The following is a 27,963-nucleotide window of genomic DNA, read 5'->3' as shown; positions in this document are numbered from 1 at the left end:
TTTTTTTGTAAAATGAGCCATGTACATACTTTTTGAAATCCTGTTAAAAGAAGATCGAAATTATGAAAAAAAAGCAATCTGTTGTAAAAGAGCAAGGCATGTAATATTTGTAACTAACGGCTGTTATTACGTTTTTTCTCTCTTAGACTATGGAAGTTTTTGTAAGTATCAAACTGGCATTTGCACATTATTTTCCGAATACAGCAAATAGCAGGGGCCCCAGGCATACTTGGCAGCGTTTAGACGTATTATTTGCTTTTTCTTCCCCCCCCCCAACTTTTTCCGTTTTTTCGTTTTGCAAAATGAGCCAGATATGTAGTAATTTAATAATGTCCCTTGAAACGCAACGAGTTTATATTTTTTCCTACACCTACCTTTTTAACTTTTAGCAATCGTGTAACCTGCAGTGAAAAACGATTTTTCTTGAATGACGTAGGTTTAGAAAATATCAAAGGCACTCTCAACAAGACACACAAGAATGACACATCTACCAGAAAACAAACACTTTAAGCACTGAAGATGATCTCAACAAAAATCGAAACGTTGGCACGATAAAGAAAATGTTTCTCTAAACCTACGTCACACCAGACCGCATCTCAGATCACCAAATAATAATCAACTCACGGTCACTAAACACCACACATAGAGAAATAAGCTATTCTGGCTAGTTTTTTCAATCAGACACACCCCCAAGAATGAGGTATGGTTAGATAGATAAAAATGTATGGAAAATATAGGAGTAAGAGAGAAACGACTCGGTGGCCAATTTTTAAACATATATATATAAATATAAAAACAAATGACTTAAAGTAAATATTTTTTTAATAGTTCTAATTTTTTATAATAATTTTTCAAGTGTGTAAATATACAGGGTGTTCGGCTACTCGTGTACAAACTACAAACTATGCCAGTAGATTCTACATTCAAATGGAACCGAAAAGTCCTAATCTCAACTGTTTCGGAGTTATTCCAATTTGTCTGATTTTTTAAGATTTCACGACCTTCCTTCAAATAAACAATGATAATTCCAAAACGAAAATGTTAAGACCATTGAAAACTACGTTAAATTTCCAGTAAGGTGTGATCAATACTAAACTTGTAAACGTAGAAATAAGCGGTTTAGTAGCGAGTCTTAAATTTGTCAAAGTTGAAAAACTTACTAAGGTGATTTTTAACTACTATTTACAAGCCTAGAGACCAGGAATTGCAGCAAATGTACTCCATTTAATATCCTTTTTAGTGGTGCAATTGCTTTTTTAATTACTTTTTCCAAAGATGAAGACATTGATGAAGGAAAGGAAAAACCGTGGTTGAAGGATCGGTAAGGAGGAAAGATTAATAATAAAAAATAAAAAACTTAAGAAAATTTTGAATGAATTTATTAAACGTTTTTTAATTTTGGAGAATCTACTGGCAAAGTTTGTAACATGAGTAGCCGAACACCCTGTATACGTATAACTATTGTTAATGGTTAATTGTTCAATGGTCTTCCATTTTGGTAGGGAAATTTTGGTGACCATTTTGACATAACAAGGAGGAGGCTATCATTTAGTGAAAAAAGAATTGGTGGAATTCAGAATTATATTGTACACGTAGTATGTCAGGGAGACCTTTGCTACAATCATTTGTTTTTATATTTATGTATTTGTTTAAAACTTGACCACCAATAAAGGCCGAAATCTAGGCCTAAAAAACGTGTTTTTTCTTGGACCATTACCCTGATCCTTTACACCTTGAATAGAAAATATAATAAATAATTCCAATTGATTATTTTTTTAAGTAAGTTTTTGGTTGAGATTAAAAATTAGTGCCCCGGGCGAAATTCGATCCCATGACCTTCGGGGTATAGGCCGCTGCTCGAACCATTTGAGCTATAGTGACTTCAATCCCCAACTCTTCATCTCAACCTACAACCGATAGAATTTTCCCTTTTTTGCCATATTTTCAAATATCGTGTAATCAGGATTCGATTTTCAATGGCTTATGTAGTGGCCACGGGGAGATGTTAGTGAAATAATTACTTCTTTTTAAATATTAAATTAATCCATATTTCCTTAATGGTCATAATTGACCATATTAATTATTCTTTTTATCTAAGGTTTTTGGTGGATTCTCAACACGACACGCAAGAATGGCACAATTATACAGAAGACAAACACTTTGAGCCCTGAAGATGATCTCAATAAAGATCGAAACGTTGGCACGATAAAGAAAATTTTTTTCTGAAACCTACATCACACCAGTCCGCTCTCACGATTTCTCAATAAGTATGTATATTCTTGAATTTAAAAATGAAGCACATAGAAAATGTTTTTTCACATTGCCTAATTGGTTTGTCAGTTTCATAATTTCCCCGGTTACAAAAATTAAAACATAAAAAATGTGTTTGTTTTATGCAACAAAGTTTTTGTAACAATATTTAAATTGAATAAGAAACCTACAAGCGCTCACAAGTATGAAGAAAAATAGACTTTTTTTGTTTTTATTTGATTATTTGACTACATTCCATCTAATACTTCAAAGATAAAATGTGAAGTACGACATTAAGGAAAATAGTCCTTGAATGCTTAGTTTTAAAGGCCAGTTTTAAAAACCCAAAAAGTTCCACAAACTCAAAATTAAAAAACATTCATGCAACGAGGTTTCAAATGTATACATAATTAACACGCAGAATACATAATTAACTTAACACAACATTAATACGAATAAGACGCTTAAACGCTCCCACGTATGTTTCATGCAACAGTGTTTATTTATTATATATCTAGTACGGTATTCAAAACAGGGAAAGTTAGTGCTGAACCGGTGCTGGGCCACTTTTTGGGTCCGTTTTACTCTCGGATTTGTTGAATTGCTCAAACACGTTTCGACATTGCGCCATCTTCAGTGAAGAATTGAAGTTATGGGACGAAAAAAAGTAAATACGACGTCTAACAGTTCCCAAATATGCCTCGGACCCTTCTACAAGCTCGTATTGCATCTCACGATCTCCAAAAAATTATTTTTATTATTATTCCTCATTACTCTATAATAGTTAGTTTATCTGTTAGATCTATACCTTGTTTTTGTTTAAATAGGTTATTTAACTTACTTTTTCTTCTCGCTTACCCAACATTTCTCTCTCTCTCTCTCTCTCTCTCTCTCTCTCTCTCTCTCTCTCCCTCTCTCCCTCTCTCTCACTCTCACTCTCACTCTCTCTCTCTCGTTTTTTCTCTCTCTATACCTCCTTCTTCCATCCAACTTCCTTCTTACTCTTTCTCTCGTTCTTTCTTTCTCTATCTCTCCTCTTTCCTTCCCTTTTCCCTCTCTTTGTCTCTCTCTCACTCCTATATTTTCCATGCATTTTTATCTATCTAACTGTACCTCATGTTTTTGTTTAAATCTCTCACATATCCTCTCTTCATATCTTTTTTTTCTCCCTCTCCCTCTTTCTCTCTTTTTCTCTCTCATACTGCTTATAACCCTTCTTTAACGAATATTGGGTCAATTGTCAAAACGTGTCTGATTGAAAAAGCTAGCCAGAATAGCTATCTCTCTATGCTGCTCGGATGACATCAAGCTATGATTTCAGAACATTGTGTCATTTTTAAAAGTTTGGACAAGTTATGCTGCACATTATATTTTATTCAGGGGAAATTTGCATAAAATGATTCGAAGACTTGTCTCAACCTGCTTATACCCTAGATCAATGATTCTCACTGTGCCGCGGCACTTTTGTGGCCGCCAAATTTTTGAAATGTATATAGTAAAAATTATAATTATACCAAAAATAAATAACTTTATGGAAGAATAAAGCTGAGGAAGGCAATTTGGAAAATTCTGGCTCAGTCCTAAAAGATTTCGATAAAACTATTCATAAAATTGTTATTGACCATTTGACTATATTGGAGAAGGGAATTATTCTTTATTTCCCAAATTTAGATATAAAAGATTTTTGATTTGGATCGTAATCCATTTGTGATAACGAATACTTCTATATTTGAATTAACTTTGAACGAAGAGGAAGAACTAATTTCGCTTTCTAATAACGAGATTTAATTTTAAAATATTCGTAAGAATCAATTAATTCATTTTGGATTAACATTAGATGCGATTAATCCCATGATAGTCGAAAAAAGCTTTAAAAATATTTTACAATTAATTAAGGTTTTTTAGTTGAGATTATTATTAAGTAAATTAATTGTAATGTATTAATTGGTCAAGCGGACAAGGAAATTAGTGAATTTAATGACTTTAAAAATATTGTTACAATTTTCTACATCTTATTTGTGTGAATTCGGATTTTCAGTATTAACCATCATAGAAACGAAAAAAAATGATCGAGACTGTTAAATGTAGAAGACGATATCAGAGTAGCATTGTCATTTTTACGACCAAATATAAATGAAATTATCAAAAAACATCAAGCACAAATTTCTCATTAAAAGTATTCTTATTATTAACTTGTAATTAATCCCTTAATAAACATACTGTTGTTTTTGTAATACATATTATTTTATTTTACATTCAAAATTATTATCATAAACTATCTTACATAGTGTATTATAGGTAAACAAACAACTTTTAAACTTATCTTTTTCTTTGTGTGCCGCCAAATTTTGAAATCGTTAAAAGTGTGCCGCGACAAAAAAAAGGGGGGTTGAGAATCACTGCGCTAGATCAACTATTAATCAATATGAATTTGCTAACCAATATGGATAGCAAATTGGCAAAAACAGCCTGATTGACAAAACTAGACAAAATATCTTATTTCTTCAAGATGTTTGATAGGATCAAGCTACGATTCCAAAATACTGTGACATTATTCTGTTGGACAGCTGTATATCGTATTGAACACAGGTAATTTCGCATTGGAAACAGTCGAAGCCATGCTCGACCTCTGCTACAATCATTTTATTTTATATTTATACATATGTTTAAAAATTGACCACCGAGTCGTAAGTAAGTCCATTTCCATATACACAATGTATGTCCTGAAGGACAATTTTTGTCTGTTTTAGTGAGGCCTAATAAAGGTCGAAAGCTAGGCGTTGGTTTAAAAACGATCCTTTTTCTTGGACCATTACCCCGATCCTTTACACCTGTAATTTGTCATTGGTAGATATCGCATCATTCATATATTTTCTATAGTGAGGCAGTTAAATAATATTTTAAACCCTGTTACATGAAACCCCTCACTTTATAGCTTTTAAGGCAGATTTAATACACCACAAAGGCTAAAGCAATGTAGACTTTACAAAGTGTTATTACGAAATTGTTTTATCGAATAGACAAAAACAGACAATGAAAGAGAAATTGTAATATAACTAGAAAATGCAGCACAACGCCATAACAATGAAAACTAATGCACGACATGCGAGATATTTAATTCTACTGTTCGAATAGATTAAAATAATATTTTCTTCTTCTCTCGTTACGATATCCGATATTAAGGAATCGAAGAGAGAGAGAAAAAAAATAATAGTGGGATTTATCGACGTATGGGAGTAATAAATGGAAAGGAAAAGTTGTGTGAGAAATGGTTTGTAAGGAAGGAGCTGGGGCCTCTTTCCCAGGAACTCCACGAGTGGAAGAGAGCTTAGAAGAAGGAAGAAGAGGTGGAAGAAGAGGTGGAGGACGCCTGTGTTATTGTCCAGGTGGTGCTGGAGGGGGCTCCTGACGTCACCGGGGCTCACGATCAATGCTCCACGCCGGCGAGGGCTCCGCGCCCTTACTTCTCCGACCGACCCAAACTATATCCTACATCCTCTCCCGGAATTGTCGATTTCGTCCTGTCATGAAGGTCCTTTTTAAAAGCGATGGATCCTTAAAAAGAAAGCCTTTACTTTAAAAAACGCGTTTACTTTAATCTCAATCCTATCAGTTCGTTCTTTTGAAGAAAAAAAATTACGTAGAAAAACTAATATGGAAAAACGACCAGAGCCAATGAGTATCAACAATATACTCCCGACTGACATTAATTAAGACTCTAAAACATGTTCAACGGCCATTATGTTAAGTCTATTTTAACAAATTATACGAAGAAAATCGCTTACATCCAATTCCTTTAGTAAATGTACAAAATATTATGCCCTATATATGTTTTTTTTAATGATTATCTTACATAATAAATTAATAAACAATAAACCAATCACCAGGATTAATTTGGAACAAAGAAAATAATTGTTCACGTTCTCAATCTATCTACAGGAAAAGTTGTAAAGGCACTTAATCAAAACGAAAACCTTTTTTTTAGAACAAAATCAATCCCTTAGCCTTTTGTTTATTAACATTTTCCACCTCTGGTATTCTAAAAGTTACCACATCTTTAAACCTCTCCCCGCTTATAACCCTTACCAATCGATAAAAATGGAAAAAAAGATGAAACGCTGATAAATTCTAGAAGTTCAAGCTGTAGTTTCAAAATATTGTGTCATTTTTACAAGGATCGACAATTCTATTTTACATCGTGTTTAAAACCCCTTTCAAAAACCAAAAATGAAAACCAAAATAACTAGTCAATTATAATAAGAATAACCAAACGCACAGTAAATATTATAGCAAACGAACAAACCCTGATAAATTAAAAGATGTATAAAAGTTAAATCAACCTTGCACAGATATCATCATGTTATATTAAATAAAATTCTGTTTAGTTAATTTTTTTCATAATTTATATGTTTGGGACGGTTTTCGGCAATGCAATCCTCATACTTACTTAGCAGTAACGGTTGTTTATAAACGAAGCCACCATTTTTTAACTTTAACTTTAGAGAACGGTTAAAAAGTATCTCAAAACATACAAAATAAATAATCCCCCTCCCCAAAAAAAAGAAACGCAGGAGGCAGTTCAAATGAAAAGTCGGAAGCATTATTTCTTCTTGCTTATATCCTGACCAAGAAAGCAAACTGTCATTACGCGTCTGACTGACATAACCTACCTGAGTGACTTATTTTTTTCAAAGTTGGACGGAGGGGATTAAGATTTCAAAACATCGTCAGATTTTTATAAGGTTAGACAGCTTTTCTGTAAGTATAGGCATTTGATACATGGGAAATTGGGAAAACGGGGAAGGGCGATCTCTTGTATCACTCTGCTTATATCCTTGATCATTCTATGGAGAAAGCCAACCGCCATAACGCGTTTGACTGACAAAAAAATTATATATCCATGTTGCTCGGAGAGGATTCATACAGAATACACTATCGCTCCCTCCCTCTTATTTGCTCTCTCTCCCTCTCTCTCTCTCTCTCTCTCTCTCTCTCTCTCTCTCTCTCTCTCTCNTCTCAGTCTGTCTCCCTCTCTCTCTTTTCAAATTTTCCATATATAGAAACGTATGTATGTATAAGACTGTTTATCTATTTATCTTGCCATAGTTTATTCCTTATCCTTTTTCATTGCTAGATTGTCTGTTAGCTCTGTACTTGGTTATTGCTTGTTTGTAGCACTTATCAATTTCCCTCTCTCGCCCTTGTGTTACTCATCCACTTACGTACTCACTCTCACTCTCTCTCTCTCTCTCTCTCTCTCTCTCTCTCTCTCTCTCTCCCCCACTTTTTTTTCTTTCGCTCAATCTCTTTCTCTCTCTATCTATTTATCTATCTCTCCTCTTTCCTTCCCTCTTCCCTCTCTCACTCTGTATTTTGCATATATGTTTATCTATCTATCCTTAACTCATTACTCTGAAATTGTTAGTTTATCTGTTAGATCTATATCTTGTTTTTGTTTAAATATGTTATTTATCACTTTTTCTTCGCCTTTACCGAATCTCTCTCTCTCTCTCTCTCTCTCTCTCTCTCTCTCTCTCTCTCTCTCGTTCTTTCTCTCTATATATCTTCTTTTTCCTTCCCTTTTCCCTCTCACTCTCTCTCTTTTTCTCTCTCTCACTCCTATATTTTCCATACTTTTTTACCTTCTTCTCTCATTGTTAGTTTGTCTGTTAGCTCTGTACCATGTTTTTGTTTAAATCTCTCACATATACTTTCTCTTCATAATCTCTCTCTCTCTCTCTCTCTCTCTCTCTCTCTCTCTTTCTCTTATATTGCTTATATCCCTTGGTCAAAGAATATTGGAGTCAATTGTCAAAACGAGCCTGATTGAAAAAACTAGCCAGAATAGCTTATTCCTCTATGCTGCTCGGATGACATCAAGCTATGATTTCAGAACATTGTGTCATTTTTGTTTGGACGACTAATGCTACACATTATATTTTGTTCAGGGGAATTTGCATAAAATGGTTCGAAGACATGTCTTAACCTGCGTATATCCTAGATCAACCAACGTGGATTGGCAAAAAATGCCTGACTGATAAAACTATCCAGAATATCTTATTTCTTCGAGATGTTTGATAGTATCAAGTTACGATTCCAAAACACTGTGACATTTTTCTGTTGGACAATCGTATTTAACACACGGTAAGTTAGCATTAATGGAAGAAGTCGATGCCTTGCCTTTCCCTCCTTAAGTCATAGACAAACCAACAAACGTAGGAAATACTGAAATAAACATGAATTACTAAACGAATCGTCAAAAAATATATTTTATTTCAGCTTTACACTTGAATTGCTCTCAAAAATGTTTCAAACAATATTTTTTCCAAAAAATAAGTCTCAATAGTAAACAGATCTAAGTTGAAAGAATGAAGTTGTTTCTGATCATCCTGTTCTGGCTAGTTTTGTCAGGCTGATTCTTTTCGTCTTTTTATGTTGTGATCGCTCAGGGGTATAAGCAGGGTGAAGCAAAGCATTACCTACATTTATGAAGGATTTATCTATGTCAAATTGGACGAATAGGGCAATTGTCATGTTGGGTCTGTTAACCCATAGACCAACCACCGCATCCAGCTGGAAAACCAATTAGAAAAAGGGTAGACAAGAAAGATCAGAGAGTACCTCAGTACAGGTTCTTTATCTCGCCCATTTCATTACAAAATTATTGTCGATACGTTTTACGAATTACTATTTAAGGCCTTTTTTGTTGCGTAAAAGACTTTCCCATTCAAATCCCACCAGTCGTGAAAATCGGCAGCCTCATGATGTAATTATTTAAATTTAGTTCATAACAACGTTGGTTAGTTTCATAATTAAATTTCTAGGGATTTACAACAAACAGTCTGTAATAATTTGTACGAAAAAAGACAAATTTTTCAATGTTACGTAATTAGGCAACTCTCTTTCTCATTTTAACATATTATTGTAAAAATATAGAATATGTTAAAAAAATGAGATAATATATAAGATAATATAATAAGATACGATAATATATATTCATTGGTATTTGTAGTACATCGATTTTTTTATAAATTAATCCATTACATAATAACTAATCTCCAAATTTGTATCGTATGGTCAAATTAACAATTATTTATTATTGTTAAGTTATTTATTAAAAAATTCCACAGTGAATATCTAACGAAAACGTCTCCGTTGATTTGGCGTTCATTCGAAATCAATCACGTCAGATCACCAAAAAAAATCGATCAAATATACGGTTAAAAAATAATGGTTCATATAAGAAAAATTGGGCTAAAGTCTGCCTGTTGCTCTCTGGCTTATTGCACTTAAGTCTCTTATCGATCCGACATGATTTAAAGGTGATAAGTGTTATGTAACAAACTTACATTTACAGGGGAGACTGAAAGAGCCAGGTGGAAACACTCTCTCTCTCACACACACTCTCTTCCTCTCTATCTGTCTGTCTGTCTCTCTCACTCACTCTCTCTCTCTCTCTTTCTCTCTCTCTCTCACACACTCTCTCTCTCTCTCACACACACTCTCTTCCTCTCTATCTGTCTGTCTGTCTCTCTCACTCACTCTCTCTCTCTCTCACACACACTCTCTTCCTCTCTATCTGTCTGTCTGTCTGTCTGTCTGTCTCACTCACTCACTCTCTCTCTCTCTCTCTCTCTCACACTCTCTTCCTCTCTATCTGTCTGTCTGTCTCTCTCACTCACTCTCTCTCTCTCTCACACACACTCTCTTCCTCTCTATCTGTCTGTCTGTCTGTCTGTCTGTCTCACTCACTCACTCTCTCTCTCTCTCTCTCTCTCTCTCTCTCTCACACACACACACTCTCTTCCTCTCTATCTGTCTGTCTGTCTCTCTCACTCACTCTCTCTCTCTCTCTTTCTCTCTCTCTCGCTCTCTCTCTCTCACACACTCTCTCTCTCTCTCACACACACTCTCTTCCTCTCTATCTGTCTGTCTGTCTCTCTCACTCACTCTCTCTCTCTCTCTCTTTCTCTCTCTCTCGCTATCTTACACACTCTCTCTCTCTCTCTCTCACACACACTCTCTTCCTCTCTATCTGTCTGTCTGTCTCTCTCACTCACTCTCTCTCTCTCACTCACTCTCTCTCACTCACTCTCTTCCTCTCTATCTGTCTGTCTCTCTCTCTCTCACTCACTCTCTCTCACTCACTCTCTCTCTCTTCCTCTCTCTCTCTCACACACTCTCTTCCTCTCTATCTGTCTGTCTCTGTCTCTCTCTCTCACTCTCTCTCACTCACTCTCTCTCACTCACTCTCTCTCACTCACTCTCTCTCTCTCTCTCACTTACTCTCTCCCTCTCTCTCTGTTTGTTTGTCTCTCTCTCCCTCTCTTTGTCTGTCTCTCTCTCTCTCTCTCTCTCTCTCTCTCTCTCTCTCTCTCTCTCTCTCTCTCACACACACACACACACACACACACACACACACACACACACAAACAAAATCTTGGTATAAGTATACTTTAATAAAATTAAAAGCACATCCGGAATCTTAACATGTTAGGGATGTTGAATCCTTTCAGTACTGTAGATTAATATAAATATCAATATTTTGATTTTTCCTATGATAATGTTAGTTTTCAGATGGCTTACATACTTCAATAAAAGTCTCACAAACAGGAAACAAAAATCCGTTCTTCAAATACAACAAAGATTTCGATAGATTTATCTTATTAGTATTCGTCGGAAATATCGTTTCGACCCGGTTCTTAAACCCAATATTTTACGATAATATGACTGCAGCAGTGGCAAATGTTGAATACTGGTGAAAAGTTTTGAACTTGTTTATAAGGCATTTTTACCGTTATCGATCTCGTTAAAGGCCCTCATAAAATGATCTCTGGTGCAGTAAATATAAAATGAGGGATAATGTGTCTGCTTTTTCCTTTTGAGTTATTTGAGAAAACGTCGATACATAATTGAAACAGGAGAAAAACGGATGATCTGTTTTAGATACATTTTCTGTTAGATTGAACTATATGTAATTTTCACACAAAAAAATGGTGTGAAAAACCAGTCGTTCTTAGTCAAACTGTTAATTGACATTTTTTTGTTTTTATCTGTGCATATTTACTAAAAATTATTAAACAATATAATTAAAAATGGCTGGGTTGAAGTGTCATGAATAGTAAGTTTCCCTTAAGTACTTATAAATGCAATGCTGAAGGATTTATTCAACTACATAAATCCTAAAGGCATTTTATCGTTACATAAATTATTTGGAAAAAGTTCGGTTCTTATTTTAATTAATTAAATATTTTTTACTTAGTCGTAATCGCGTAAAACGAAACGGTTTAATCTCGGATTGCACTAGTTTACGAATTTTTTTTTCAAAGATATAAAAATATAATGAGCTGAGGTACACCTATGGCTGGATTAACTCGATAAATTAATAAAACCTGAGAAAAATAAAATTTCAACGCCAGCAACTGAACTCAACAAAATCGGTTTTTAATTGAAGTTGAAACTTAAAATCGAATCTAAGCCAATGTTTTAAAATAAACTCACTATCCTAATGCTTAGTACTCCCTAGAGTAGGTCAATTTTAATCAAATTTATATGTCACAGGAAAGTTCCCAGTTCTATTTTATTTGAACGATTTGATTTTAAAAGATATGAAAATTTTCGGTCTGTGGCCTGTCATCAACGGGTTAAAATTATTATTCTTAATAAGTAAAACATAAACTAGATATTTTTACATTTTTCCACTGCAATTGTGAATCTTTTTGCTATACGAGTGTTTAATAAAAAAAAAAAAAAAATGCAGGTGCAATTTGCCGCACTTATACCATTGCATAATTAGGCTTAATGTTATAAACATTATTTTTTGTCATTTTCCCTCCTTTTACATCTATATTTCGCTTTACTGGATTATTTAAAATTTAAAATTCACTCTAAAAAATGTCATTGGCTTTTTTCTGGCGATTTTTTTTGTTTTTATGAACTAATGACTAATACAACCAAGAACATATTAGTCAATACTATTGTACTTATTATATTGATAATAACGTTCCTCTTTTTGCAGATTTTTTAACTAGGTGTTAAGCATCAAGTCATAAAGCCAAAGGGCATCTTAAATAAATAAACATTATCCAGCATAGTCAATTACGATAGTATTTATTGTATTGCTAAGTTGTAATCAGCACTACTCTCTTTGTGTTTTTTTTTTATATTTTTTTTTAACATGACTGTTTAGCATCAACTCAATAACAAAATAAATGAGCATTTTGAATAAAGAAACGTTTACATCTTACTTATTATTTATTTTTTTAATCTTCCCAAAAAAATACTAAGATTTGATCAATTATGTGACCGTATTAGTTTATATCATCAGTTATGATACAACGAACATAAACTATCATGTGAAAGTTACAACTTGGTGTTGTCTAATCAAAAAATACGTCTTAAGTGCGATATAAATGTTAAATTATAGAGAAAATTTTATTATATTTTAATTAAATCTCTGGAAAAACATTGGACAAAATCGGGTCACGACTGTATCGAGGATTTTTACGTTTTATTTTTATTTTTGGTAAATTTTAATATTGAAAAAATTAAACTATTGCATGTATCATCACTTTTGATATTTAAAAAAAAACTTTTTATGGAATTAATATTTATAAGAAGTCTAAGGGTTGATGGAAGTTTGACATAACATAAAAGACAAGGTGCTTTTTATGTTCCAACTAACTAACGCTTACTCCTGATAAAAATTGCGTTTTAAACCGATTTTTGACGGACAATTTTTCGTCGGAAAGTGTCAAAGGAAAGTCTGTATTCGAAAACAAAGATTTAAAACTGAGGGTGGGAACGAGGCATGCGTGCTTCGAGCACAGTTTGATAATCCGATATCAGTTAAACTCTTATTTATTTCACCGAATTTACCCCATGACAGTCGTATGCACAGTTTTCCTGGCGATTTTTCTCCCTGAGCACGGATAGGGAGGATTTCACCCTTTATTTTCCTGGGAGGGGGCGGTTTTCTTCAGGAAATCGCCGTGAGTGAAACGCGGGGGTGGGGGCGCCTCCTGTTCTGGACGCAGTGTGCAAAGGTCGAAAATTGATTTTACATGTTGATTCGGAACACTTCCATCAATACGACACACATAGGCTGGATTGTTTTTCTAGGCATTTCCAGACGTTTTGAACCTGAGACAGTTAATAAAACTATTTATATACGTTCCGGGCTGAAATATATCGGTAAAAGGCTTTGATTTAAAAGCTGGGTAAAAACAAACTAACGATGAAATATATGAAAACTGTTTTGGAATCTGAAAATTTCATATTTTGTACTTTTGTCGTACAATTTTCAATATGAATGTATGTTTTTTGGGATATTCAGTATTACTTAAGAGAACAGTGGAATATGAAAAGAAAATTCGGTGTATGGAGATAGATATATGGTCTAATTAAGGGTCGGTAGGGCAGGTAAGGAGGACGTTATCTATTTGGCAGGTGAGAGACAAAGGAGGCGTCAAAGGCTACTGATAAACTCTCCATTCTTATGTCACCCTATTGATTCCCGTGGGAATAACTGTTGACTCCCGTTCCTAGGCTTATCGATTGGGATCTTAACGCGTCGCTTTTATCAGCTGCAGTGTGTGTTCGCACGTATGTGTGCACAAGTGGGATCCGCGGTCAGGGTACGGCCGAACCCACGGTGGTGAAGAAGGGGTGCGCTAAGGGGGCGGGTGGGTGGAGGAGCAGGCCCAGATACGCCGAGTGCCGCGGATGATAAAAACGCCTTAGGATATCCGTTTCGTGCCGTAGACCGTAGATCGGGTCGGCCATTTTGTTAATATGTACGGAAGGTGATCCTCAGAAGGTGTACACTCTGGCGGAGGGGAGGGTACCCCGGGTGTCTTTCAGCTACTCACTTTCGCAGATGCTCCCCTGCTTCAATATGCCCCATAGCACGTCCGCGCAGTGGTGACAGTATGTGGGCTTGTGGAAGTTCTTTTTGGCGAAACTGTGACCGTGGTCAGCTGCCATCCTGGTTGGGAGAGCTATGTGACGTCCCTACTTGCCATGGTGCGACTCACACATGGCTACCTTTCCCGACCATGGCTTCCGTAACACTGCCCCAGCCAGCGGATCGACTGCGCAGCCACACTACCCCACCGCCCCACTCTCGCCATTGTTATTGACTCTTCAAATCCACACAAACGGATTTTTAAATAAAAAATACCCCTCTTCCTCGCCAATCACCGTATACGCTCAATTCGGGCCCTTTATGGCTCTCGGTGAAATTTCACGTCTAATAAAACTAAACGATTAACAAAAACTTCTGCCGGATCAAACTGCGTGGCAGGACATCAACTATTCACAGTTTCATCACCACCCTTCATCACGATCTCGAAGCCTCTCGATTAGTGACGGGCGAGTGGTAAAGAATAAAAACCTGTCGGCTACGAAACACAAGAAGAGATCCTCGACTTTTAACAGGTCCTCTGGCTTCCAAGAATTAAAATGCACAAGATCCCGCCAGTCGAACAATTTTTCCTTTAACCAAAGCAGATCAGTTGATACACCAACATCTCAAATTATTATTAAATACGAAAAAGTCATGCCACAAGTTTTTTATATTAACAAAAATTTGATTATGGGCCTTGAATAAAGCCACTAGACGAAAGCAAGTTCAATTTAAAAACTAATATAGTAAAATACACTGAGGGGCAAAAAACGTGGCCACCTTTAATATTTTTAATTATATTTTAGACAATCTTCTATTTATTATCTTTCAACAATATTTGGTCCGTTTTAAAGGATTAAAGATAAATAAAACAGACCAAATTTCCCACTTGTGTTTACATTTGGATTTTATAAATAAATCTTTGAGTAGTCAATCATTTCTTTGTCGATTTTACTGTGAAGCTTCTTTCTAAAGTTCTAACGATTTTTTTTTCTGTACCTTTTTTAAATTTCAAATTTGTCTGAGTGATGTTTTTAAGTGATACAGACTCGGCTAGAATCGTAGCATTGTTGGAAGATGGAAGAAGTCAAGAGCCAGGGTACTTAAAATTCCCAGAACAACTGTCCAAAGATGTTTTCAATCGCTACCAAGATACTGGAGGTAACTCAAGAAGGCATGGATCAGGTCGCCATCGTGTCACATCTCAGAGAGATGATCGTTTTATTGTTTCGAATATACTCCTTCATCGACATTTTACCGCTGATGAGATTAAGCAACGACTTCAAAAAGTTAGAAATGTTAGGGTCAGTTTACGCACACTGAGGCGAAGAGTTTCAGAAGCTGGATTATGTGAAGGTCTGCCAATGGTCCAGAATTTGTGACAAACACGGGACAACTCGTTCAGGTTTCGCAAGAAATCACATCAATTGGTCTAAGCAAGATTGGACTAAAATCGTTTTCGGATGGGTTAAGGTTTTGTTTGATGTCTTCTGATGGCAGAGAGAGAGAGAAGTCTTTAGAGAAGAATAGGAGAGCGATATATCCCCGCAATATTTTCACTCCAGAAAAGCAATATAGATGGTGTTATGATTTGAGCAAGCAACCTATGGAAGGTCGCACAAACTTGATCTTCATCGAAGGTTCTCTAATAGCTAAGCGATTCATTGCAGATGTGTCATCAGAAGAAGTTGTTCCTTATATGTTTTTCTTTTTATGCATGGTAATGGAAGACCCCACACAGGTAGGATCGTTGGTGACTACTTGAAACGGGCTTCAATTCGATGTTTGGAGTGACCAGCATGTAGTCCCGACTTAAACCCTGCCGAACACCCTGAGACGAGTTGTCAAAAGGTCGCTCAGTGATGCCAGAGAATTTGCAGGAATTAGGAATAGCGCTTTTGGAGAAGTATGAAAATATTCCATAGCACATTCAAAACCTCATAAAATCGATGCCACGTCGAAAGCACGCGGTGATCAACGCAAGAGGAGTATTTACTTCATACAGAATTGAATTTTTTTTTCATTTGTTTGCCTCTCAGTGTAGTAGACACGAATTATCAAAAAGATTAAACATCTTTACACATAAAAAAGTATACGCTTAAAGTTGTTTTACCCTTACACAGTGAAATCAAAAGCAAATGTGCAGTGCATAATAAATGACAAATAAACAATTTCTCTCAGCAATGATTATTTTTTAGACGTCTTAAACTGACATTTTGCTTAAAACTTCGTAAAAAACGGGCAATAATAACCCAAACGACATCAAAAAAATTTTATTACATACTGTATGTTTTGGGATCAAAAGAATGTGTGTAGTTCTTAAAAAATTATGACAGAATGAAATTTGACTAAAATGAACTTTGCAATTGGATGCAAACGAGCTGGATTTTCTGAAAACATGAAAACTTTGTAATGAAAAATAATAAAAGTTAGAAACGAATTCTCTCTATAAAAAAAATTCTAAATGTTAGACCAAAATTTTGCTGAAGAATCAAATAAAATGGGTAAAATGGTCCAAACTACACCACGCAAGGCCTTTGTACTTACAAATTGAAATTGAAAGGACATGTACAATGCATTATAATTCATGACAGGAAGTCGAAGTTACTAAAATTAACTATGTAAATTGATATAGACGAGCGCGATTTTCCGTGATACAACAAAACTTTCAAATGAAAAACAATTTGAAAACTACTGTCAAAAATAATTATACCTTAAACGTCTGGTTCAAGATTCTTAAAAATGGGCAAAAATAGCTCAAACAATACCAGGAAAGTCTTTAAGGCGTACTTTGCGTTTTGACATCAAAAGAACATGAAATAAACTTTCTAATTGGATGCAAACAGCTCGATTTTCTGCAAACATTAAAACTTTGAAATGAAAAATAATACATGAAGTTAGGAACGATTTCTAAAACTAAAATACGGCTGAAGAATCCATTAAAATGTGCAAAATGGCCGCGGAAGTCCTTAGTACTTTACTTTTTTTTAGATCAAAAAAACATGTACTTCAAAAATCATGACAGAATGTGAAATTAATTAAAATGAACCATGTATTTTTTAAATGGATTTTCTCCAAATTGTATGATCTAACATTAAAACTAAAAACCTTTACCTTGATAAATAGTAAATGCACATTTTGGAAACGATTTAATTCTTAAATTAATTTAATTCTTCGTTTTGAGATCAAAAGAACATGTGCAATGCATAAAAAAGCATGACAGGGAGTCAAAGTGACTAAAATGAACTGTATAATTTGACACAAACAAGCAAGATTTTCTGAAAACATTAAAACTCTAAGATAGAAAATAATACATTATCTGTATAGAGACGATTTCTCTCAAAAATAATACTTTTTGAAACGCCTTAGACAGGAATTTTGCTTAAAACTTCATAAAAATGGGTAAAAAAAAGCTCAAGCGACAGCAAGAAAGTCCTTTGTTTGTACTGTTCGTTTTAAGGTAAAAAGAATATGTGATTTAAAAATCATGATTAGAAGGTCAAATTTGTTGAACTGAAACCATTCTTCCAATATTTTTATTTTTTGATGAAATTATTTTACTTTTTTTTTAATTTAAATAAAGGTTTTCCCAACTACTTGTATTTATTTTCGCTCCTGAAGATAAAATTCCGAAAGGAACGATTATTTAGTTGAAATATTATTAATTGAAAATTAGTTGAAAAAATTATTAATTTGACTGAAAAAATGCCATAAATTGTTGAAAGCTTGGCTTCATATAATACCTGTTAAATAGTGATGTCCATACACCTAACAAAAAAATATGATACTGATTTGATGATAATCAGTTTTATAAAAAAAATCAAATTCACCTAATTATTTTAAAAAAATAAAAAATAAAAATAAGGAAATGGGAAGGTAAAAAACACAATAAATTTCCTAGAGATATAAATAATTTATTTTTATATTCATATAATCTATCTATCTATTTCAACATGTAGATTTATAATAAAAACTAGACTCAAATTTTAATATATTACCTTTTTACTTTCTATCATTTCATCTTTTAAACTTTTTTAAATTTTTAACATATTTTAACTTCTTTCTCTAGACACATTTAAGCTTAACTGGTAGTTTATCTGAGGACTTATTATTATTTAAAAAAAAATTTTTTATAAGATAGGATATGTTTATAGATTAAACAGATCTCATCTTTCATTTAACCATTATTTTGAATTGATTCATAAAAAAAAGAAAATAGAAAACCACTGAGAAAATTATAAATGCATATCGTTACCAAAATTAAATATACAAACGTCAATCAAACCCTACACACATATTTAAATATCAATTGAAACAAATTCTACCATCAAATTTCACGTCATCGAACACATCTAGAGTTTTCTATACACCGACATACTATAAGTCCTTATAAATATCGTTTCACAACACCCTCACTTTCCCTAAGACTAATGAGACAGAATTGATTAATATTTATCAATTCAACTTTCGCAGCATTATTATCAATTGATGGCATTTTACTGCACAGTTTTCTTACCTTAACTGACATACACAAATGTATACACTGTATTAACCTTGATAAAATTAATTATATAAACATCCAGACATTTATTGTTCAAAACAAGTCGAAAAATTATATATTACATAGCTACTGATAAAAACAGAAAATGATGTATGGTTTGTGTTGTCTATTTTTTAGGTTCATCACTTATGCTATATTATACATATTTTGCTTACTACTGTTATAATTACTTTTTATTAGTTAAATCACAGGTCCAACAGTTTAAACTATGTATTTTCTTGTAATATTCTAATGGTATTTTTTTAAATAATTATTTGTATTGATTTGAAATAAATATAATTTCATGTGTAGCTATAATAGAAAATTGACTTGAAACATACTCTTAATCAAAGAGTTAACAATTTTTTTTTCTACATCTATATAAAAATAGTTGCCATTTAATTTTAATTTTAATATTTTACAATAATAAACTTGTTAAAATGGACTCGGCATTTTAGTTTAAGCTTAGTTCAACACATTCAAAATTTAGCAGAAACATTACCCTATGGATAAGTCTAATTGGGTGCAAATGAAATGCATTTTTTTATAGGAATAAAAATTTACTTTATAAATACTGTTGCAATTTATTACTATTTATAGCAATTGTCATAGCAAATAGTTCACAGTGAAACAGTTATAAAACAATTAAAAGAAAAAGACATTTCATTCACATCTAAGTTAATATTAAACTATAATTTTTAAATCATTTTAAACAAAAAAACCATGGCATACGCCATGGCAAGCTGACATGTCATTTATTGACATACATCATGATGATTTATGCTTTTCAATGAGCACCCACTAACGCTATTGTTCTCGATTTCCTTAAAGCAGACAAAAAGATATTTGAGATCATTATTAACTTTTTTTTGTTATACAAACTTACCTTCAATTTTCATTAGATGCTAAAATTACATTTATTACAAATGCATTAGTAAAAGATTACAAAAGAATTGCCTAACAGAATTTTCTAAATAGATTGAAGAAATGTGATTTATTTTAGGACTGCAGGACAATGTTTTTTTATAAACATAATACAAATATATAAATTTTGTGAATTATTGTTCTGTTTAAAAGAAAAAATTTGTGCTTTAAAGAATTCAATTTACAAAATTTTATTGCAAATGTTAAGCAGTTCATAATAATCGAACATGAATGATATAAAACATCTACAGTGCAAACACATATCAAACGAGGAAATATCATCGACAATCACCAATTTACATTAGGCAAACCAAATGTCAATCATTATTGATGATATGTCTAGGATAAGTACTTAATCAATGTTCTCCAATTTAATAGATATCTTTCAAAATAGATTGGCAATTGTATTCAAAAGTGGATAATAAATCTTTATTATTACACCAAAATTTACTTATACTACTGTTCCTCGCAGGTTATTTTTACTGTGGTTGCAGGTAGTCTGCTTTTTTTTAATTCAAAGAACATTTTTGAAAGAAAAGCTAAAATCTCATCTTTCTTAGATACATAGCTCATTAAATTTTTGATCATTTTTTTTGCTATAGTCGAAAATTAATTTGTAATTAATTCCATTATTATTGATAATTTTGATGTAACTATTGACTGTCAGAAGCATTTTGGCATTATACCAAAGCATTTGGAATTGAAGGTGGTTAAATATCTAAATGCATCTGACAGAACAATGAAAATCAAAATCATCAGTAACAACAAAATTTTATTACGTTTCATTACTCCACAGACAACATGATAAAATCTCACAATGAACATTACTTCTTTGAAATTCCAGTAGATAATTCTATCTGATAGTATAGGACATAAACAGTTTATTTACTAGGCAAAACTATGAAAAGATCTGAAATGAAATAATAATAATAAAAATAAACCAAGCTCATCTTTTCACAGGTAATACAATTTTTTTTTTGTTGAACAAAATTGAATCTTAAGAATATAGACATAACAGAAAGGAGAAACATTCATCTTGGACACCATTACACTAATTATATAAATCACATTAATACCAATGATGAATTTAGTAATTAGTAATAATTTCTAATAAAACATGACAAAATTAAACCCAATTCTGTTTAAAAATCACTTGCAATTCGAACTTTTAAACAAATCTTACATTGTTTTCCTTTTTTTTAGCACAATTTAGGAATAAATTCAATAATATTTAAACAAATACAGTCATAGCAGTTTTACAGGGAAAAATCTGCATTTTACGACAACCAGCTGTTCACCATGAGCAACCAAACCGCTAAATGTTTTACTCATGATAACTAACTTTAACGTGAAACATAAGCCCAAACCTGTAAATGATTGCAGCCCCCTTGTAAACCTTCGTAAACCTTAAATAGGTTTTTCAATGAAACAAAAAATACCATAAATAAGTTGGAGTTTATATTGCTATATTATTACTTAAATATAACTCCATCATGAGCCATCTTGACCATCGACTAACGACAAAGTTTCAAATTTTGTAATAAACTCCACAATAATTCAAAAGCAATAGATCATTTAAGAATAAATAAGGTAACTATTGCATATTTAAAGAACAACATTTTGTATGTTAATCATTATTTTTTTATTAAACCAAGAGATCAATATAAACATGTGTGAATGACAATTAAAACTCAACAAGAAATTATTCCAATTAGTTAACCTACAATAAAAAATATTGTGCTGGAAGCTAAATTATTCATTGAATTAAAAACATCAATTTTTAACTTTTTTTAATGTATAAAATAAAGGAGGTTATTCTCGGCTGCCTCTACTTCAAAAATAATGCTTAAAATAACTGGAAGAATCATTTTTGAATAATAAAATTGGTTTTGCATAATACAAAAACACCAAAATACATTAATAAACTTAGGAAGAAGACAAAATATTATTTCAAAAATAAACTTTTCTCGTATAACATTCTAACACTGAAATATTTCAAATGACTAGAAAAAAATAATCTGTTAACTTTTTTTAAGTATTAAAATGTAAATATGCAGTCAATTTTGGAAAGTAATTCTCCCCAAATAAAGAAATTTTAATGGAACAGCAATGATCTTATAAATGAAATGCTTACATTTTCTCCATTTGGACGACAAGCGATTCTTCTCGATAAGAATCCCTCTGATCCCAGCAGGACGCCCCACAGGAGAAGAGAAATATTGAGCCGAATTCTAAATGAGCACCGGTCTCAGATCCGAGCAAGTGTAGCTTTGGGATGAGAGTGGGCAGAATCTGAAGTTCAAAAAGAAGTTCACCTCCGCAGTGTCTGCACTGTTTGGGTCGGTCATGCATTGGATAAAGCGGCAAAGGATAACCACCATACCTGTAAACAAATTTATCAATTTAATAAAATTACATGAATGTACATGACAGCTCAAGTAGTTAGAGCAGCGGCATATTGAGCCGAAGGTCTTGGGTCAAATCCTGCTCATGACACTAATTTTTCATCTCAACCAAAAAAACCTTAGATGAAAAGAATAATTAATTGGAATAATTAATATAGTCAATTGTAACCACTAAACAAATATGGATTAATTTAATAATTAAAAGAAGTAATTATTCACTAATAGCTTTCCGTGGCCACTTATAAGTCACTGAGAATCGAATCCTGATTACACAACATTTGAAAATACAGCAAAAAGAGGGAAAATTCAAACGGTTTTAGGTTGAGATGGAAAATTGGTGTCCAAGGGGAAACAAAGACACAAAAGCTCAAGTGGTTAGAGCAGCGGTGTATTGAGGCAAAGGTTGTGGGTTCGAATCCTGCTTGTGACACAGATTTTTCATCTCAACCAAAAATCTTAGATACAAATTGGAATTACATTTATTACTTAATGACATGAAATTTTTAATATAAAATTTGCCTGTGAACAGTTTTACTTAATTCAGAAACTATTTACATTTTCTGTAATATATTTACCTCAGTAGCTGCCCCGGGTTCGCTTGTATCCTTGAAATAAATTGAAAGAATGTTTTATCCCCATGAGCAGGAAGTGCCTTCTCATAATTTTCTTCCATGCCGCCTGAAGCACCTCCACCATTGCTTCGTTCATCGATCTGAATGGACTGATAATCACCAATCAATGAGCGAATATGCTCTGAAGCTGTCGGGCTAGAAGGTGAAGTTATTTCTTCCTCCCAGACGCTAATAAAATACGGTGAAAAATGGAGACTTGAATTCGGCACCTAAAAATGTGTCATGAAGTATATAAATAAAATGAATTATTATAAATAATGGATTTTTTTTACTCACTTGAGGCATGGGGACAGCTTCTTCTAACATTGCAATTAAATTAATTTGTGGGGCTGTTGGCGTGTCGATGCAAACCACCTCTCCTTCGTCTCCTTCTATAGTCGCAGATGTGTCCAATACTCCCATCGCTCCTTCCACAGAGCCACAGCTATTAGCATTCCTTTCATCTACAGTCAATTTTCTCATATCTACATATCAAAAAACATCACTTTCTAAAAAATTCGAAAAATTGACTATTAAAAATACCATTAGTAATGTCAAGAGGGATGCCAACAGCTTCTCCAGTTGTATCTCCGATGTCGATCGTATTTCCGTTTTCTTCGTCATCCCAATTATCACCACCAGCACCCATCCAATCGTTCTGACAATAATCATTATGCTGAGGAAGTTTAGATTCAGATTTAACGTCGTTTGCTTTGGTCTGGCTTCTCAAGCAAACCCAGCTGTAAGAGATCGAATTATAACAAGTCCTGATTTATTTTTAAAAATTTTATAGCATACCTTCCATTCTGGTTCCAACAGTTTGGATTAATACATGCAAAAATGTACAAAGTTCGGTGAAAGCTAGTGAAATCTAATGGTGCGTAGATTTGCAATACAAGAGGAAGATTTAAGCCACATAGTTTACAAGTCACAGCTGTCGGAGCATCGCCAGGCCAATCCTTAAAATTAAAAATGGGAAAAATAAATTACCTAACATATTTTAAATTTAAATAATGTAAAATAAATACACACAGGTTTTCCTCCGATTTTATTAGTTGTAAAATCAACAATGTCTTTGTGTTTATCAGTGATCGGTTCATCTTCATAGCCCAGCAGGACTCTGTTACCAATCCGAGACATGGTGCCTTGTTTTAGTTAACTCCGTTCATATTACATTCACCTGAAATGGAAAAACTTAACAGTTTATATGAATATCTAGTTAATATGGATAAAAATGTAGTTTACTGTAATGATAAAAATATTTGTAGTTTGTCTGCCTGTTCTTACTGGTTCGGTGTGTCTTTTTTAATAGTGTCTGGTCAGAGGTAAAATATACAGTGTGAGGTCTTTGTTTAAGGTAACTTTTGGAATGCCAAAGAAACAATATTGATTAACAAAATAAATTAAACCTGCTCAAAAGTTTTTTTTTACTCATTGGACACACTGAACCAACAAGGATAGCAACAAAGAGACTGCGGGGGCTAGTGGTTGCCACACTTGGGGTTCCGGATTTAAATCCTGGATGGAATTTTAATTGCGAATAATATGAACAAAGTATTGTAAAGTGGTATGCAACACCCATTGGCTAGTTAGACGTTAAGCCCTCCTGTATGACAGGATAATTAGGAATATGTATCTACCCCTCACAACTCAAAAATTTATTTGTTTTGCTATGCAACTTTTCCTAACAACTTGTCTTTCAGGCTGTAATTCTTTTTTTTTTTTTTTTTTTTTTTGTTTAAATATATACTTTATTCTTTTATGCCACTATGATGTTCAAGTGCCAGATTTGCCTAGAAATGTACAATAGCAATATTGAAAAATTACAGATGTCAAGTATAAATAGCCAGGATGAATATTTCCAGAATGTCGAAAGAGTTTGTTACCATTACGGAGAAATCACTGAACAACCATAGGTCTCTGAGTAACAATTGTTTTTTGATGATTATTTTTTGCGATTATTGGGTAAAGTCTCAGAAGCACTTTTTGATCACCCAAGAAGATTTGTCAGTGGTCTAGAACTTAACAGTAGGCGTATCCTAAATTTTGCAAGGAACCATCATCAATCACCATGCGTATTTTAACCTCTGACGGACGATGAAGCAGTACACTTTGTCACAATTAATTTGGCCTAGTCCAAGTAATTAGGAAGTGAAAAATGAATCAAATATCGATAATGGAAAATGGCAAAAAGAGGCAAAAGGATCAAATTTGGTTTTTCGATTTTTCTAATTTCAGGACTTTTTACATTTGTTAATGATACCATTTGTTATAAACTGTTTTTTCAGCCTAGTCCAAGGTTATTAGGAGGTGAAAAATGTATGAAATACCGATAAGGCTTGAAACTGGCAAAAAGAGGCAAAATAACCAATTTTGGTTTTTTGAATTTTCTAATTTCTGGACTTTTTACATTTGCCAACTGGTCCATTTGTTATAAAATGTTTTTTCAGCCTACTCCAAGTTAATAGGAGGTAAATAATGAATCAAATATCGATAATTCTGTAAAATGCCTAAAAGAGGCAAAAGGTCCAGTTTTTGCTTTTTCGAATTTTCTAATTTCTGGACTTTTTACATTTGTCGATCGTCCCATTTCTCATAAACTGTTTATTCAGCCCAGTCCAAGTTAATAGGAGGTGAATAATGAATCAAACATCGATAATTCTGTAAAATGCCTAAAAGAGGCAAAAGGTCCAGTTTTTGCTTTTTCGAATTTTCTAATTTCTGGACTTTTTACATTTGCCAACTGGTCCATTTGTTATAAAAAAAATTTTTTTTTTTCAGCCTAGTCCAAGTTAATAGGAGGTGAATAATGAATCAAATATTGATAATTCTGTAAAATGCCTAAAAGAGGCAAAAGGTCCAGTTTTTGCTTTTTCGAATTTTCTAATTTCTGGACTTTTTACATTTGTCGTCTGTCCCATTTCTCATAAACTGTTTATTCAGCCTAGTCCAAGTTAATAGGAGGTGAAACATGAATTAAATATTGATAAATCTGGAAACTGGCAAAAAGAGGCAAAAGGTCCAGTTTTTAATTTCAAGATTTTTTACATTTTTCAATCGTCCCATTTGTGGTAAACTGTTTATTCAGTCTAGTCCAAATTAATAGGAGGTGAAAAATGTGTGAAATATTGATAATTCTGCAAAATAGCACAAATTTGTCAACCATTCCATTTGTTATAATCTGTTTTCTCAGCTTACTCCAACTTAATAGGAGGTGAAAAATGTATGAAATATCGATAAATCTGGAAAATGGCAAAAATATGCAAAAGGACCAGTTTTTCTTTTTCGAATCTTCTAATTTCAAGATTTTTTACATTTGTCAATCATCCCATTTGTCGTAAACTGTTTATTCAGCCTAGTCCAAATTAATAGGAGGTGAAAAATGTATGAAATATCGATAAATCTAGAAAATGGCAAAAATATGCAAAAGGGCCAGTTTTGGCTTTTTTGAATTTTCTAATTTCTGGACATTCTACATTGTAATAAAAAATTATTTTGCTGGAAAATTGTGAAAAGTTAAATTAATGGCAACAAGTCAAAAACATTATAGGGCCCTGAAAGCCCTTTTTGATGATGCCTTACACCAAAGATCTGCCAATGGACTAGAACTTAACAAAAAGCCTAGAAAAACTGAGAAAACAGCTGCTCGCACTCTTAATCTTCTAATGGGTACTATGTTGAAAATATATTTTTAGAAACTGTTTAATGATATTATTTATTTCCACTACAAGAACCAAGCAATATTTTCCATTCCCCGCTTGTTAGTATTGGCTATACCCTGTGCGACACATACAGGACAATGAGCCAAGAGACAAACAAAGTGGTACTTTGTTACAAAAAATTGATGGAAAAGTATGCAAATATTCTTCACGACTATGTCTGAAAAGCTTATACAATCAATGTTATATCGAATAAAATCTGAATTATCCTTTCCGTTTATGCCATAGGGTGTATATTAAATAAAAATAAATACAGCAAATATAATAATGATACCAAGTATTCATTTAAAAAATACATATTCATATAAATAAGGATTGCCATGTGTTTTGTTTTCTTTTTGTTTCTTAGTGTTCTCAGCCTTTTTAGGCACGTTATTCTCTTAAAACAAGAAAGGGTACATTTAATTCTTTAATTGTTCAAGTTTAATTCTCTTACTGTGCGTTGTAAAGCTAAAGAATGTGGTGAAAACATGTTTGGTTAATTTTAAAGCATGTAGGGTAAAAAATGAATCTTTGATTATTGTTTCTAAATCAATTTTACTGCTATATATAAGCAAGAAATTCCTTTAGCTTTTGAAAACACTGTTGAAATGAAATAACAACGTTTGTAATAAAAAATTTACTCAATTTATTTCGGAAATTCAAGACAAAATGATTGGGTGTACGAACCTGGCAGTGTTCAGTTTTTCCACCTCGAGTCTAATTTACCACACTGAAGTAAGTAACAAACTGGAAATTGGAGTTCTAGCTAAATACAAATAAAACAGAGGGTGATAACTTGCAGTAACCTATTCTCGAATGAACCCCCAGTGCAGATATTAGAGAATAGGCACGCGCCTGGCGATGATGCGATGATGCGCTGATGCCGGCGATTTTCGAATGAACAACGCCAATGCAGCATTTCAGAGCTTTCAACCTTTGGCAACCTTGCATTGGTGGCCCCAACAGAAACAAATCGGTTTGGGAAAATAATTTTTCCCTCGATTTTATAAACTGTGATGATGCTGCCAAACCTAACATAATAAATGAATATTAGCAAAATTTTATTTGCAATTATCTGTATAAACATTCAGCTTCATAACCCTAAAAAAAGAACTGCGCCTAGTGCAAAATTAAAATCCCTGGACAATAAAACAAAAATTATGCTTTAGTAATTTGACAATAACAACGGTTAAATTTATTTTTGCCATAAAAATATTTACAATTCAATTAAAAGTGTGTTTAATAAAAATTTTGATTAGAGGCATTTTTCATGTGTAGAGCCCAGATCTGGATGCGTCAAAAATCCTTCAAATATGATTTGCACTAAAAATAGCAACATACACATCATGAATACGAGTGATCTTACTTGATTAATCTTTTTTTTAACCTAGACAAATTTTCTATTTTTTGTATATGTATATGTCCTGTGCAGGGTTCTCCCTCTAATCCAATCATTCCAATAATCCAAATTATAATTTTATAATGAAAATTATTTAGACAAAAATTTAAGAAGTAAAATTTTAAAGTAAACAAATGAAACATTATACAGAGTGATTGGGAGAAAGAAAGAGAGAGAGAGAATAAGTAAGAAAGTGAGAGTGGAAGGGGAGAGTGTGAGCAAGTAAGG

The 27,963-nt window shown here is 33.1% G+C and overlaps 2 protein-coding genes across 5 annotated transcripts in view; both read right to left on the bottom strand.

The window, feature by feature from the left end:
- Positions 1–14,321, bottom strand: part of LOC106668476 (diacylglycerol kinase theta) — a 57,973-nt gene extending 43,652 nt beyond the window's left edge. For all 4 annotated transcript variants that reach the window (XM_014397278.2, XM_014397279.2, XM_024230516.1 and 1 more), the window contains exon 1: positions 14,121–14,321. In XM_014397278.2, coding sequence (XP_014252764.1) covers positions 14,121–14,235 — 115 coding nt within the window. In that variant the 5' untranslated portion in view covers positions 14,236–14,321. The remainder of the gene's footprint in view (positions 1–14,120) is intronic.
- A 4,507-nt stretch (positions 14,322–18,828) lies between these two features.
- LOC106668500 (programmed cell death protein 2-like) lies at positions 18,829–27,225 on the bottom strand. The gene is made up of 8 exons (XM_014397333.2): positions 27,024–27,225; positions 23,668–23,815; positions 23,434–23,594; positions 23,179–23,375; positions 22,933–23,120; positions 22,600–22,865; positions 21,754–22,002; positions 18,829–19,519 (listed from the first exon to the last, which is right to left on the bottom strand). Exons 2-8 carry the CDS (start codon positions 23,773–23,775, stop codon positions 19,483–19,485), a joined length of 1,206 nt encoding a protein of 401 aa, XP_014252819.1. The 5' UTR covers positions 23,776–23,815; positions 27,024–27,225; the 3' UTR covers positions 18,829–19,482.
- Positions 27,226–27,963: the final 738 nt, after the last annotated feature.

Source organism: Cimex lectularius, unplaced genomic scaffold, assembly GCF_000648675.2.
Source record: "Cimex lectularius strain Harlan isolate CLEC.00 unplaced genomic scaffold, Clec_2.1 scaffold36, whole genome shotgun sequence".
Classification (NCBI taxonomy): domain Eukaryota; kingdom Metazoa; phylum Arthropoda; class Insecta; order Hemiptera; family Cimicidae; genus Cimex; species Cimex lectularius.
Note: the sequence above shows the minus strand (reverse complement) of the source record. Positions and strands in the feature narration are given on the sequence as shown.